The following is a 15,000-nucleotide window of genomic DNA, read 5'->3' as shown; positions in this document are numbered from 1 at the left end:
CCGTCTGCAGAATTCTGTGTCACCCGGTGTTCAGTCTGCGTCTCTCTGCCATCTTTCTTTGTGCTTTTTGTTCCTCCTCCCGTGCGTGTTTGGTTTAAGTTGAGTTCTTTAGTTTTCCCCAGTTTAGGTTTATTTACTCCCCGCTCTGCTACTCCTGTTTTTGTCACCTTATCACCTCTGTAAATAAACATTCACTCGCAACCCAGCCAGTGCCTGCATTTTGGATCCTTTTCTCAATTCACCACACGACTGCTGCGCAGCCGTGACAGTACGACGCGACCATAAGATGGATCCAGCGGACTCGCCCGGGGAGAGCGACCTCACACGCGCCCTACGCCTGGTGGAATGGGTAACCCACACCTCCAACGCACGAGCGAAGGTTGTGGGGATAAATGCCATTGAGGCTATTCTGGATGGAAATCCCTATCTCCACCAGGTCAGGGGATTTACTGAATTAATCTCTGAGCTGCATAAAGCCCGGGAGGCGGTGCAAGCTCGGGAAGTGGCGGATTCTGCCCTGCAACAGTGGACTACGACCGTCCCGAAGCAGCCGTCTCAGCTTCACCCACCGGAGGTTTCACGGCCCGACCCGCCGGAGGTTTTGCCCTGCCCGTCGGAGCCGTCAGCGGTGGGGAAGCAACGATCGCGCCGCCGGCGCTTCACCCCACAGCCGGATTCAGGGACTTCTGTGCGACCAGCTGTGGTGAGTTCAAAGGACGCTGGTGCTTCTGAGACTGTGTTTTCTGGGGCTGTTCGTAAAGACAGTACACGGAGCTTACCCACCTTCGTGGTAACTGACCTCTCACAAGTTGGCATTTTTAAAACATCGATAACAGTAACTGACTGGGTTTCATCCACTCCACCACCAACTCCAGTTTCACTTCAACCAGTACATCAGCTTTTAGCCAGCTCATTAGCCCAGCCTCCATCTATTCCATTAGCCCGGTCACCTGCCCCCTCCATACTGGAGGCTGTGTCTGCGCCACCCATTTTGAATCCCGTTCCTGGTGCCCATTTTAAGCAGAGAGACAAACACATTAAAACCACTCTAGTTTCTCAGAAACTGGCTAATTTAGAGACTGGTACTCGCCCCAGGGCCTCCCCAGAGGCTGAGTTTCTGCCTTCAGCCGACTCTGGACCCCTGGAGGCCAAGACGCCAGCTAAGGACTGTACCGTGCCAGCGCTGCCGGGGCAAAGCCAGTGCCCTGCGCAGTTTCAGTTACCGGTGACTTTGCCAGAGGTCCCCGCACCTGCTGGTTTTGTTCTGTCCCTGCCAGAGGTCTCCGCACCTGCTGGTTCTGTTCTGTCTCTGCCAGAGGTCCCCGCACCTGCTGGTTCTGTTCTGTCCCTGCCAGAGGTCCCCGCACCTGCTGGTTCTGTTCTGTCCCTGCCACAGGTCTCTGCACCTGCTGGTTCTGTTCTGTCCCTGCCACAGGTCTCCGCACCTGCTGGTTCTGTTCTGTCCCTGCCACAGGTCTCTGCACCTGCTGGTTCTGTTCTGTCCCTGCCACAGGTCTCCGCACCTGCTGGTTCTGTTCTGTCCCTGCCAGAGGTCTCCGCACCTGCTGGTTCTGTTCCGTCTCTGCCACAGGTCTCCGCACCTGCTGGTTCTGTTCTGTCTCTGCCACAGGTCCCCGCACCTGCTGGTTCTGTCCTGTGTGTGCCAGGGGCTCCAGTGCCCACTGGTTCTGAGACTAGGGGGCCCGAGGAGCCCGTCCAGATTCCTGCCTCGTCAGCTGGAGGGCCCGAGGAGCCCGTCCAGCCCCAAGACTCGTCAGCTGGAGGTTCAGGTTTTTTACAGACATTCTGCTGATTCACCTGTTTTCAGTGCAACTACTTCTTTACCTCTTTTCAGTAGAAATTCTGCTGATTCACCTATTTTAAGCAGAATTTTCAGCCTTTCACCTCTTATCAGTACAAATCTCAGTATCTTCTGCTCATTTCAGAAGAAACCTTTTCACCTCTCCTCTTTTCAGTACAAATTTGAACTTCTTTACCCCTTTTAAGCAGAATCTTTGCCTTTCCACCTCTTTTCAGCAGAATATTTCAGTTTCTTTACTGCCATAAAATTTTTGCAACCTTTCAAACTTTTCAGTCATTTTCAGCAGACAGCTTCAGCATTCCAGCATCCACACAGCATTTTCGCAGGAAATGCAAATTTTTCTAGTTCACTGTTGTGTCTGCATAGTTTTGTTCTGTGTGGTGTTGCACTTTTTTTCTTTTGTTTTTTTAAAAATAGTTTTTGCACACTTTATGTCACCCTGTGTTGATTGTCTGTCATATGTAGCACCGTCTCTCCTCACTGTGTACTGAACCACTGCACACGGTTGAAATGACAATAAAGCCACTTGACTTGACACGATTCACAGGCCCCTTTCACATCATGCATCTTTGTTTTATTTCCTGACCTTTGCTTCTAACTTCCTTTAAGTGTGTGCACATATATATTTTTGAGAAAGGGGCTTGGAACTGATTTAAGATGTCAAAACTACAACAGAAGGAAAATTAAAGACTTTTTAAAGGAAGCCGTGCTGTGAAAATACTTACATGAGACTCACAGAAAGCAAGGCGATAAATGACAGGGACAAGGACATAAAAAGACAACAGCCCATAAGAGATGAGAGGCAAAACAAGTGTTCAGTTAGAGAATATATGCATTGTGTTCAGTGGGAAAGGTCCTGCGGTGCGGCAGTAAATTAATTATAGGAGAGAAAATGATAAGTTCTGCTGCTGCTCTATGAATAGATGGACAGACAGAGAGACAGCTGACAGAGCAACACAAGTTAACCATCTTCACAGTCAAGGAAGGTGGTGTGGGGTTGTTTTTTAGGTGTCTCTTTTTCTTACTATGGTCAGTAATGCAAGTTATTTATGGATGCTTTCCAGAATAATTTACATATTAAAATCTGCTATTTGTTCAGATTTTGACCTTTCTATATTTTGAAGTATACACATTGTTTTCGTTGTGAAACTTCAAGCTTAAAGTATTCATGTGATTGTTTTCATGTGTCACATGTACCATAGAATATCTGATGCATTCAGAGCACATTTAAAAACAACAGGAGTTAGCCCATTTGACATGGATATCTAGCAGAAATAGAACAGTATAGAGACAACAAAATATTTGCAGTAATAAACAAAATAAATGCACCCTGCAAATTAGTGATTTGGAGGATCAGACTTTAGGCAGAGCTAATAAGTTGTCAGACTGTGATTGTCTCCATCATACACAGAGGTGGATCTGCAGTATGGTGAGATGGAGGCAAATGATCTGCTGCGGAGGTCCCTAAAGAAGAAATAACATTTTCATGTTCCTCTGTGAGTAAACTACAGTCACTTTGTCCGGGTGTTTGTCTTCCTCCATTATGAATGAAAAAACATTTTATTTTTCCAGTTATGATCATGCAGTCTCTGGTGGTTTTTTTGGGTGAGGGGTAGGAATAGTTCTGCTCTGTGATAATAACTTTTAGCATGTGTTAGTCTAGTGTTTCACTTTAATGTTGGCATATTAATCTAGACCTGCATCGGTTACTAAACGCTGATCTTCACCATCAAGTTTCTGTTTTGATAAGTTTCTGTGAATATTTGCTCATAAAGTGAGATACACAGTCAGGGGTCATCTAAACGATGTGTGCGACTCTTTTGTTTAGTTATGTGTTGTACACTATGTGACCGTGTGTGCGCGCACGTGTGTGTGTGTGTGAGATATAGGTGGGGGATTCCCACAGCAACCCATGTTAATTGTGTGTATGTGTCTCCTATCCATCATCACACACACTTCCCTCCGTTAGCGTGTTCTAAAATAGAATGGTGTGTGAACATGACCTCTCCCACACATAAACACACACACACACACACACACACACACACACACACACACTCTCTAGTAAACACACCCATTACGATGCCATTGTGTCTTGGTTTCTTGTCCAGAATGTGTGTGTGTGTGTGTGTGTGTGTTATCACGAGTTATAAGGAAAAATGTCCTCCCTCCTTCTTTCTCTCTTTTCTTTCTCGCCACAAAGTCTGGAGTCGCTGCCAAATTTCCTTTGTGGCAAAGGTGTGGTGCCGCGACACACACACACACACACACACACACACACACACACACACACACACACACACACACACACACAAGATGGACATCATGTGATAATGACATAAAGACATACAGATGAGGTGGATGTGACTGACCCTTCATACTGTATCGTTTCTTCACTTTATAACAAATCAACGTGATTATATATCAGTCACTTGATACATTTTTAGTAAATAGCCAACAATCCCAACCGGTTGTGGCAGATGGCTGCCTCTCCCTGAGCCTGGTTCTGGCTTAGGTTTCTTCCTGTTAAAAAGGAGTTTTTTCTTCCCACAGTTGCCAAAATGCTCTGTTTTCTCTGTATGTATCTCTTATTGTTGGGTCTTTACCTTACAATTTCACTGCTGTGATATGAACCTATATAAATAACATGGGTACACCTCGTGGTGGGCATAGTTAGCATACAGTGACTTCTTTGTGTTCCGACCTGATGGACAGTTGAAACCTTCCCTGCGTTCCTCCCATTGAGATTATCTGTTAAACTGGATGAATAAAATGTCTGTGTGAATAGTTTTCTGTGACCATGAAAAGGATAAGTAGTGAAGGAAATGGATTGGATCCTGTGTCATAAAATTTATTACATTTACATGTTTTTTTGTTTTTTATCAAAAAATACTGAGAACAAATCAAAATCATCAGCTGATTTGAACTCAGAGGTCAGCTGCTATTGTCTCTCAAGTCCTATTCTGAACTCTGTCACTTTCACCAGGGACCTCTGGCATCATCTGCTGTTTCAAACTGAGCTGAATGTCACATGACGGCTCATCACTGCTGATCAGATCCCCTGGATCTGCAGGTGAGGTAAGGTAATACAACCAAGCAGCATAGTGTGTGCTGTGTAGTGCACTGAGGAGTGCACAGACCTTGGAGAGATTGGAGAAACCAAACAGCCACTTGTCAACAAATAAACATCGTTAAGATGCCAATGTCCAAATGTTGGACGGAGAAGACAGATGGTTTGAAAGAGGAGTGAAATGTCCACTGTGAACATCCATCTTTGAACAGAGGGCTTGGCTTCTAACACCAATTGTCTGCCATCTATAATCCAGACGCCTTAACGCCCATTCACATCCTGGGTCAGGTACCCTTAATAGGTCCCATGATAGGGTGGGCAAGGTGTCACAATGGTTTGACCTGAAATCTCTGGTGGCAATGACCCATCACTTTTTTCCCATCTTGGCTCATGTGATTAGTCACATGATTAATTGTGCTGCAACAACCCGCTTAGGGGACAAGCCACACTAGGGTCCAAGTACCTCTGACTCTCCACCATTTAGTTTTAGAACCGAAGAAGCCTTTTGGATGAGACGTAAAATGTATTCAAAAAAACTTAAAGTCTAGTCACGTTCCTCTGGGCTCTTAGGACCAAACAGCAGGTAAGGAGTAGACTTGTAGTCAAGACCGCCTAAACCAAGACCAAGACCAAGACAGACCGAGTCAAGACCGAGACAAAAAAGTCTTTAAACTGCAGCCAGATGCTGCTTTGTTTACGGGTGCTGGGCATATTTATGTGTTTCTGCGATGCACTCGCACAGCCCTCCTCACCGCTGTCTACTGTCTCGCTCACTTACTGAGTGGACAGACGCACGCTCCACTTGACTGTCGCGTCTCTCACCCTCTCTGTTTTTCACATAACGATATTATGCTATATCCTCGCATGTGATTGGCCACAATATGGAGGGATTGGAGCATAGCTGAGCCACTGTGCAAGAGCTGAGCAGCGAAAGGAAATTAAGTGAGGAGCCGGCTCTCGCTCAATGGGAGTCGACTCTTCTGATTCACTACAAAGCACTCTCTAAGCACGGCTCTTAGAGCTGATGCTTTTGAAATGACACATTATCGAACGTTACGTTGTGTGTCATGGATACTGTTGACTCCAGAGGGTTAGAAATGACTGAAAGATGTATTAGGCTGTGTTTTGAGTTTTTGTTCAAAAAAGAATAACTTCATATGAGAAAAAAATATATATCACATATGCAGGACACCTTAAACTAGTTTTTTAATTAAGCAGCAAGGCAGAACAAAATCAGGGCTGTATCAAGACACGCGGACTAAACCCCAATTCAACCAGATCCAGAACTGATCTGGAATTAAAACAGGACTACAACAGTTCAAAATCAGCACTACTTAGGACTTAACCAAAACAGAACCAGAATCAAAACTAGATGATAGTAGCGCTAAAAATCATCATAGACCTGCACTACACTTATCTTTTAATACTACCAAAGTACACTATTTACATTCAGAAAAGTTTATATAATTATTTAGCCTTGTTGTGCAAACAAGCCTGCAAAACTTAATAAATATAGAATTTGAAAAGTAACAAGTTGTATCTAAAAACATACACAAGGTACTAGATACATGTTCTGATAAGTTTTGGCAAACAACCATTTGACTAACATGTGTGTCTCACCTGCTCTTGTTCCCTCTCTGTTCCTCTCTCTCCCTCTTTGTGCTGACAATCAAGTCAAACACCAACATCATCAAATATACAGTTGAAAGATATTTACATACTTTTCAGATAAAAACACAAACACTTTTTTAATTGTAACATCAAATCAGACTAAATATTTTTTATTTTTTTAGATTGATAAATATAAAAAACATATTTGTTAAATTTAAGAGTAAAGAGAGAAACTATCTGTATTTCTTAATTGCAAATGGCACCAAATTGTATTCAAAATTGAGCCACACTTATGGAGCTCCACAGTTCTTTTCCTGGTGTTTTGGTTGATATCTCTTGATTTTCCCATGTCAAAGAAACAGACTCTGTGTTTTGGGCGTGCCTTATATGCATCCACAGGTGTGCCACCAATTTACTCACATGGACTCTACTAACCAATCAGAAGCTTCTTCAGCTCAGAATGGAATCGTCTGGAGTTTTCTTATTAATTAACTATAAACTTAGTGTATATGTACTCCTAAATTTGATGAAAGTGAAGGACAGCTCTGTCTCTCTTTATTCTGACATTTAACTAATTCAAAAGATATTTCAGTATTTATTTATCTAAAACAAAACAAGTTTACTCTAAATTGATGTTTAACAGTAAAAAAAATGTTTTTATGTTTTCTCCCTAAACTGTATGTAAATATCTGGTTTCAACTGTGAATATACTGCTGTGTTTTGAAATTCCTCTTATTTTGCATAGAAATATACTGAACAACATACAAAGCATATTGTATAAAATAACCTTTACCTGAGTTTTTTCTTTGAAAGAAGCTCCTTATGTCCATTGTTGTGTTCATCAGTACATAACTGAAACTGATTTAGAGAGTTTGTTTAGCCGTGGAGGGTAACAACTGAAAATATGAAATAAACACACATGTAAGCTAAGACTGTAAAAAAACAGCATTGTTGTTCAGCTTTTCATTTCGCCATTTGTTGATTCACTCGAAGAGCAAGTAAGGTAATATGGGTCAAGTGATCAGTTTGATATCAATCTTTTGTGATGCACCGTCATATTTACATTATTTGTACAGTACGAATGATTTGCTTTGGTACCTGGTCAAACTTCAGCTCTCCTCTGTCTGCCTGTCTGCACTTCTCCTACAGCAAACTCGCAGGCAGCAGCTTCCTCGCTCACATGCGTAAGTGCTGTGCTCAGTCGCCTAGTGTCCGAGCTCGGATCATACCAAAATTAGGGGGAATTTACGACTGTGTGCTATGTGCTTCGAATATTGTGTGTGTTTTTTGATTTTTACAGTTGTCAGTCAGGCATCGAACTATGAAACAAATTACACTCCAAAAGACCCCGGGCTTCTGAATAAACAACCCACCCAGTAAGCCATGCCCCCCGCTCTGCCGATGGTTGACTCCAAATCTCCCGACCGCTATGTTGATCTGAGATAGCAAGGCCAAAGTCGAGACCAAGACTGGTGTCGAGACATCCAACTCTAGTAAGGAGTTCAAACTCATAGGAGTTCATGAGAAGCCTACTCGTCATTTTTCAAGCAATCAGTCCCGCACGTTGTGAGGGAGGGCCAAAACAACAGGGTATAACATGAATCCCACTGCAAGATAAAATATCTGAAGAAGGTCCTGAGGTGCACGAGAAGATTATCTTGAATGTGATATTGATTTAAATAACAGATTTTTTTTTTTCACTTGTGTTTTAGTGAAAACATGAAACAAACTTGTGGTGGTAGTTTTGGTCCCTTACCAACATTTTTAAGGTTTTGATCTGACCATTTTATACTATTTAACATCTTTCTGACCTTGATGAAGAAGCAAAATTAAAATGGTTAATAAATGCATTCCAGTAATAAACAACAATAAAACTCACAGCCCCTTGGTACCACTCAGTAAGCCGAGAGTGGATTGCAGCAGCTGCAGGAACCTCTGGATTGTTGGCTAGATTAGCACTTTGAGTCAAATGCTACTGCTTCAAGCCCTTGGTTGAGTATTGCAGGACAAAACTGTAACATTCTACACAAATACACACACACACGCACACACAGTGGTAAGTGGGAGTAGTTCCTGGTTGGTTGAGCAGGAGGCTCAGAGACGCCACTACAGTCTCCCATGGAGCTGGGCGTGGGGGAGAAAGTGTGTGTGTGTGTGTGTGGGTATGTAGGGGGCCGTTACATTGTGGTGGGTGGAGGGGAGGGGGTGTCCTTGGCAGACAGACAAACACAGTTTGATTGGTACGAGCATCGCTCTGTCCATTGTTTGTTCATTCTGTTTCTTCATTAGTTCAAATGTTTCACCCAGCTCAGGACACAACACAACACATGATTAAATAAATGTGCTCATCCTTTTTTCGGCTTTGTCAAACTTTCAATTTGTGAAGACAAAGGTGGAGAAAAATGTTCCACGTTTTACAAACCTGACGTTTTAAACTAAATTTTGGCCACATTTCATACATTTTTACAGAAAAACGTATTATAATTCTGTTCTCTTTAAAGTTCCATTCTTTTTATTAAAATATCAAAGTCTATTCTTTTTTCTCAAAAAGTTACTTGATACTAAATTTCAGCTGAATGCCTTTGTAAAATGTTATAAATTAACCATTTTATTTAAATAATCACAACAGCAGTTGCCTGACGGCATTTTATATTACAAGCTGAAAACCTTTCAATAAAACAGAGAAGCTAAATTAATGATGTAATTAATGTCTTTATTGAGTGAGCACTTTAACACCCCGAAGTTCACACTGATTTGAAATTGCTGCTCAGATTGCTGGGTTACAAAACCTCATGTTAGACCCCCTCCCATAGTGACCCATCCTAGACCTGAGCCCCTTCTTCCTCCTCCTCCTCCTCCTCCTAGTCAGCGAGTTGTTGTTAAGTTCAGCCACTAATCATTCTGGTTGGGACTGTGGTCGGCTGCCTTGCCACTGTCCTGCCCTCAAAGACACACACACACACACAGACACTAAATGTGTGTAATCATGTTTTGTCTCCTTTGTTGGCAAACTTAATTATAAATGTGTCGTCTCATTTATGGTATTTGTGTTTCACTACTTCTGTGTGTGTGTGTTTGACAAAGAAGCTTCTCAGTTCTCAGTGAAGAACAATGGAACCTCTCTGATTACATCTCCCTGTACAGACAGACAGGGTGTGTGTGTGTGTGTGTGTGCATTCAGTGGGAGGAAATGGTGGCAGTTGTAGAGACTGAAGGGAGGGTGGGGGGTAAAGTTGGGACCTCCCCTCCCTGTGTTGTCTCTCTCAAACAGCCTGGTGGCTCGTCATTGGTTAAATCCTCAAGCCAGTATTTATGCGATTGGTCAGGGCGGGGTATATATACACAGCATGGGTCGGTCAGATCTGGCCACAGGTTTCCAAACTTTCAAAGTGAGCAGACAGCGAGGGAGACGGTGTGTCGGAGGGCCCGAGTGACGGAGTGAAATCAAACTGTGGACAAACCGCAGAAGCAAACATAAAACCTAGAGTGGACAAAGAAAGCAGCAGAGTCACTGCGGATCGTTTTCAGGGGAAATCCTGCACCACAACGGGTTTGTTTTCTATTCTTGTCCCCCCCTCCTCTCACATCTCGATGCTTTGCTTTGGGATTTGTGCTCTGAGACCAAATTCCTCTCCTGATGCTTCTCTCCTCTGTTGGCTGAAGTATTTTCAGTTTCAGTTTTTGTCCAGAACTTTGCAGACCAACAAACTGAGACAGACATTTGCAGAATTTGACCTGGACTAAACCTTTTCTGGGATGAATTTAACCAAGCCTAGCCTTTCTAGAGTCAGCCAGGTGTCTCTTGGGGGCCCCTGGACTTCAAGGACCCCGAGTCCTGCTTCTGATTCTGAAATGGGTTTTGAACAGAACCTCTCTGAGGATTGCAGTTCTCCAGACAGAACTGGGAATATGAGGAGAGGGGAACCAAGGATGTGTTTGACGCACAGTTCAGGGGGACAGAGTCCTGATCTGAACCAGGCTGGAGGCACGTCAGCGGGTGATGGGAAAGCTGCGGGGGCTGAGCAGAGGATTCGCAGGCCGATGAATGCCTTCATGGTCTGGGCTAAAGATGAGAGGAAGCGGCTGGCCCTGCAGAACCCAGACCTACACAACGCTGTGCTCAGCAAGATGCTCGGTAAGACAAACAAAGAGACCAACTCAGTGGAGAGCCAAAGATCTGATCTTTGTAGTCATCAATTTCAGTAAAAGCACCAAAGTGAGGAGTCGTTGTATTGGAAATTTAAATATCTGACCACTTTCATTTTAGCAGTATTCAGTGTGACACACCACACCGGAAAGATACAACATCAAACACAGACCATAAATAGCCTCTTATTTCTGTTCAAGACAAATTAAAAGTCTGATTCCTCAGCTCTACGTTACCAAGCCTGTCCATCATATTTATGTTGCTGCTGGTTCATTGCACATGCCATGTTTACCTCTAAACTCTTTACTGTCAGTTTACTTCAAATGCTATTAAAATAACCTCCCAAGGCCATCTTAATATCTCTCATTGGTCGTCTGATGCTTTTTTGTGATGTTTCTCAGGTCTTAGTAGCAGCAGAGCAGTAGCTCTTCACATCCATCAGTGTGTAAGACACATCTCCAAAAACAGGACAAACTCAGAGTCAAAGCACTTCATGCATGCCACAGGACATTAAGAGCCTTCTTTGAATGAATACACGTAGCTGTAGATGGAGCTGCTCAAGGCTGTCAGTGCTGTAGAGTATTTTGACATGTTATAGGCCGAGCAGTAAATAATAAAATGATCTATCAGACTGATTGTAATCTGCTCGACAGTGAGTTGCAAAATGAATTTGAACAGCAAGGCTGTTCTTATATGCCCCCTTTCTCTCATCTAAGAAGACCAAAATATGGTTGAAATTTTTTTTTTTTAAATTTAACTCCTCTTCCTGCAGGTCAGACGTGGAAGGCCCTGAGCGCCGTAGAGAAGCGACCATTCATAGAGGAAGCAGAGCGTCTTCGTGTCCAACACCTCCAGGATCACCCAAACTACAAGTACCGACCTCGCCGCAAAAAAACCACCAAGAAGCTTAAACGTGTTGAACCAGGGCTTCTGCTGCACAGCTTAGCCCAGGGTGGGGCACCAGGCTTGGGTTTAGGACCTGGTGTCAGTCCTTTGGGTGCAGAAAATGTCTCTGGAGGTTCTGCTTATGGGCATCCAGGTGTCCAAACTCCACATCATCACTCTCATCACCTGCTTCCATCTCTGGGCCATTTCAGGGACCTCCAGGCCTCAGGACACTCAGAGCTAGAAAGCTATGGTTTGCCCACTCCAGAAATGTCCCCACTGGACATTCTGGAAGATGGAGCTGGGGAATCTGTGTTTTTTCCCCAACATATGCAGGAGGAGGGAGGGATGGGAGTTTGGAGTGGGTACCAACACAACCTTCACCATCATAATCAGCATTACACCCACCACTACAACAACCACAGCCACCACAGCTCCATACACGGCCAGGGTTCAGGAATGACTATAAGCACCAGAATGACTTCTACTGAATCGAATATGATGTCGAGTATGAGCTCTGTCACTTCACTCAGCTCCAAGCTAAATCTCACGCATGTTTCTGGTCACCAGGTCACTTTAAGAAGTCCCGTAAAGTGCCCGCCACCACTGCCCGATCCTTCCTCCCCAGTTTCATACCACCAGTCCTGCAACAGCCTCTCTGAGCCAATAAAATGCCACCAGCCCCCACTGAGCTCTGCTCCTGTTGGTTATTTCACTCAGCTGTATGGAAACGGCACCCCTAAAGCTCCTCATTTCACTTCTTCTCATCTGGGGCAGCTTTCACCTCCTCCTGAAACGACTTCTTCCTGCTCAACCTCGTCCATTCCCCCTCCATCAAGTTTCCCTCCCTCTGTGAATTTGGATAATTCAAATCTGGATTCCTCTGGACAGCTGGGGGCTTCATCTGCTGAATTTTGGGCTGAAGTGGACAGGCATGAATTTGACCAGTATGTAAATGTTCGGAGGAATCGAGATGAGGCTTATGGACTGGGCGGGGAATGTGGTGGTGTGTCCAAGATTGTGGGTGGGCGTAGTAGCAGTATTGTTGGAAGTAGCAATAACAGTATTGTTAGAAGTGCAGTTAATAGGGATGTTGGTGGTGTGGTGGGTGGCGTTGGTGGGTGTGATGATGGAAGCAGCCCTCTTATATCTGCTCTGTCTGATGCAAGCAGCGCTGTCTATTACAGCACCTGTATCACTGGATAAATACTCTGAAATGTATGATGAGACAGCATACAAAGGAAGTATACTGGAAAAACTATTTGGGTCATACTTTATTGAAAGCATTTCAACGAGCCCTTCGCTAGCTTTCAAATCTTTTGGTTTCAGGAACCCTTATGTGTGTTGACATGCCTTTCAATGTTCAGTTATTTTAGTTCTTGGTATGTTGTAGAAAACAAAGCATTTGAAATCATGAAAATAATCTCAGTTGGGCTTCACAACAATTTATGGCATATTTTTTGTTGATTGGGAACATGAAACTTAGCTCAGTGAAAGACTTCCAAGATTCATTTACAGTATTTTTCTTAGTGTTGTTGGGAAAGTTTTGGGCAAACACCAACATGTCAGATATCTGTCTAACCTATCAGAATGTTTCACCTTTCTGACCGGGATGTTCCCTGTCGGGGAACATCCTGGTCAGACTCTACTGACACACATGGGTGTGTTGCTGATTCCAAGAACACTATTTCTAACTAGCTTCTGATATATCTTTAACTGGGCTTAGTTTAAAACTTTAGTACTGTCTGTCTCTGATCACAGGTCATGATTGTACTCATGGCCTTTGCAAGTAATCAGCTCTATTCATGCAAAGCAACCTCACACAAACAGATGTTGGAGATCAGTAGCGCAGTCATGAATTTTGGGAACATTGGTTTGATGTAGATGTTTACTGTATACTTTTGAAGATGCTATGCTTCTTGACAGGATGTGAAGGAGAAAGTGAAACTATGAAATGTTCTCTTTGCACTGGGTTTGATGTCTTGTTTCATATATAGAAGTAAAAATACTCATAATTTGAAATATCTTTTTGTGACTGTTTGTCTTGTTTTTTTCTGTCTTCTTTACTGAGTCTTATTTTTCTTAAAGGAAAATAAAGAAATTATACTTTCTTGCTGAGAGTTTGACGAGTTGATTGATATAATTCTAATATTCATGTGGTCAGTGCTGGAGTTAATTAGCCCAGCTAAGCATAAGAACAAGAAAGTCTTGTGTTCGTCAGAAAGTGTGATAAATATATTTATTCTGTTACATGCGTCTGATCTGGGGTTGTTTATTTTCTTTATTTAAACTATGAAAAGAACTATAAAATGTTAATGTTATGTATCATAGGGCATCTGCTTGTCATATATTTTCCTCTGTCCCTGCCTGACACCATCTGTTCCTCTCCCTATCATGTTCTTACCTAGCAGGGCTTGCTCTGTTTTATTTGTGTGTTTTTTTTCTGTGTTTTGAAGCAAATAGAAATCTTTGTTATGTAACGTTTCATGTATAAATTGAATAATTGCTCGTGTAAAGGTGCCGGCAGATCTTTTGTGAGTTCAGTTTTTGCCCACTTAGAGCTGTTGTAAACCTGACACAAAGAGATGATGCATGTGTGAACTATGTAACCTTCATTTCAAAAGTGTTGGAGAAGTGCTTTTCCACTGAACTTTGTTTGCTGTTCATCTATTATGAATTTATAAAGTGATGATGTCCTATAGATGTTACGTTTTGCTAAATGAGTAACTTATCTTGCCAATGTTTAAATGAACATAAATTAGTGGTTTTGTTCATACTGAGAAAATGAAAAATCATCACCCTCTCTGTATGTTTACATAGCATCGTTTTGTATACAGTGGAAACAAAAACCAGAAGTCTCTTCTCAAAGGGCTCACATCTGTTTTGCATCAGTCCTAAAGACAATGCCGTTTTTTCTTTTCTCTACATGAAACTGAAGGACAGCGTCAAGGATATGTACAGGAAAAGCAGTTGTATTCACCACACTGATCCCTGTGGCTTTTTCCAAACATTTTCTATTAGAGGATGAGCCCCAAGGAAGCTAAATATTAAAAAATAAAATAATAAAAGCCATGTACATCTGCATTTGACATTCTTTCGTGTTGACACCAAACAGAGTTGTGTTTCCATTTTAATTTACTGTGACACACAAAGACATCAGAGAGACGGGCGTTTTTTGGAGCCATGCAATAACTCTGGGGCTTTTGGTAATAATTATCTCAAGGAAAAAAAGAAACACCCAAGATTTTTGGGATTAATACAAAACACATTTTCTCAGCAGACACATAACGACAAATTAAAACCAGGATTTTCCCACAACTGTCACTGTGACGATTCTAAATGTGCCTGACAGCGAGCGTAGAAAAGGGTTTTGTTTGTGTTTATGTATTTGAAAAATGTGCAATGGGTGTAAACGGATCTGTTAAGTCTTATAATATAATGTCACAAAATAAACACTTCCAAGTT

General features: G+C 42.7%; 1 protein-coding gene across 1 annotated transcript; it reads left to right on the top strand.

Annotated features, from left to right (window-relative positions):
* Positions 1–9,870: 9,870 nt before the first annotated feature.
* sox18 (SRY-box transcription factor 18) lies at positions 9,871–14,624 on the top strand. Its single transcript, XM_005465403.4, has 2 exons — positions 9,871–10,638; positions 11,423–14,624. Exons 1-2 carry the CDS (start codon positions 10,260–10,262, stop codon positions 12,739–12,741), a joined length of 1,698 nt encoding a protein of 565 aa, XP_005465460.1. The 5' UTR covers positions 9,871–10,259; the 3' UTR covers positions 12,742–14,624.
* Positions 14,625–15,000: the final 376 nt, after the last annotated feature.

The sequence above is a fragment of the Oreochromis niloticus genome, linkage group LG20, assembly GCF_001858045.2.
Source record: "Oreochromis niloticus isolate F11D_XX linkage group LG20, O_niloticus_UMD_NMBU, whole genome shotgun sequence".
In the NCBI taxonomy this organism is placed as follows: Eukaryota; Metazoa; Chordata; class Actinopteri; order Cichliformes; family Cichlidae; genus Oreochromis; species Oreochromis niloticus.
Note: the sequence above shows the minus strand (reverse complement) of the source record. Positions and strands in the feature narration are given on the sequence as shown.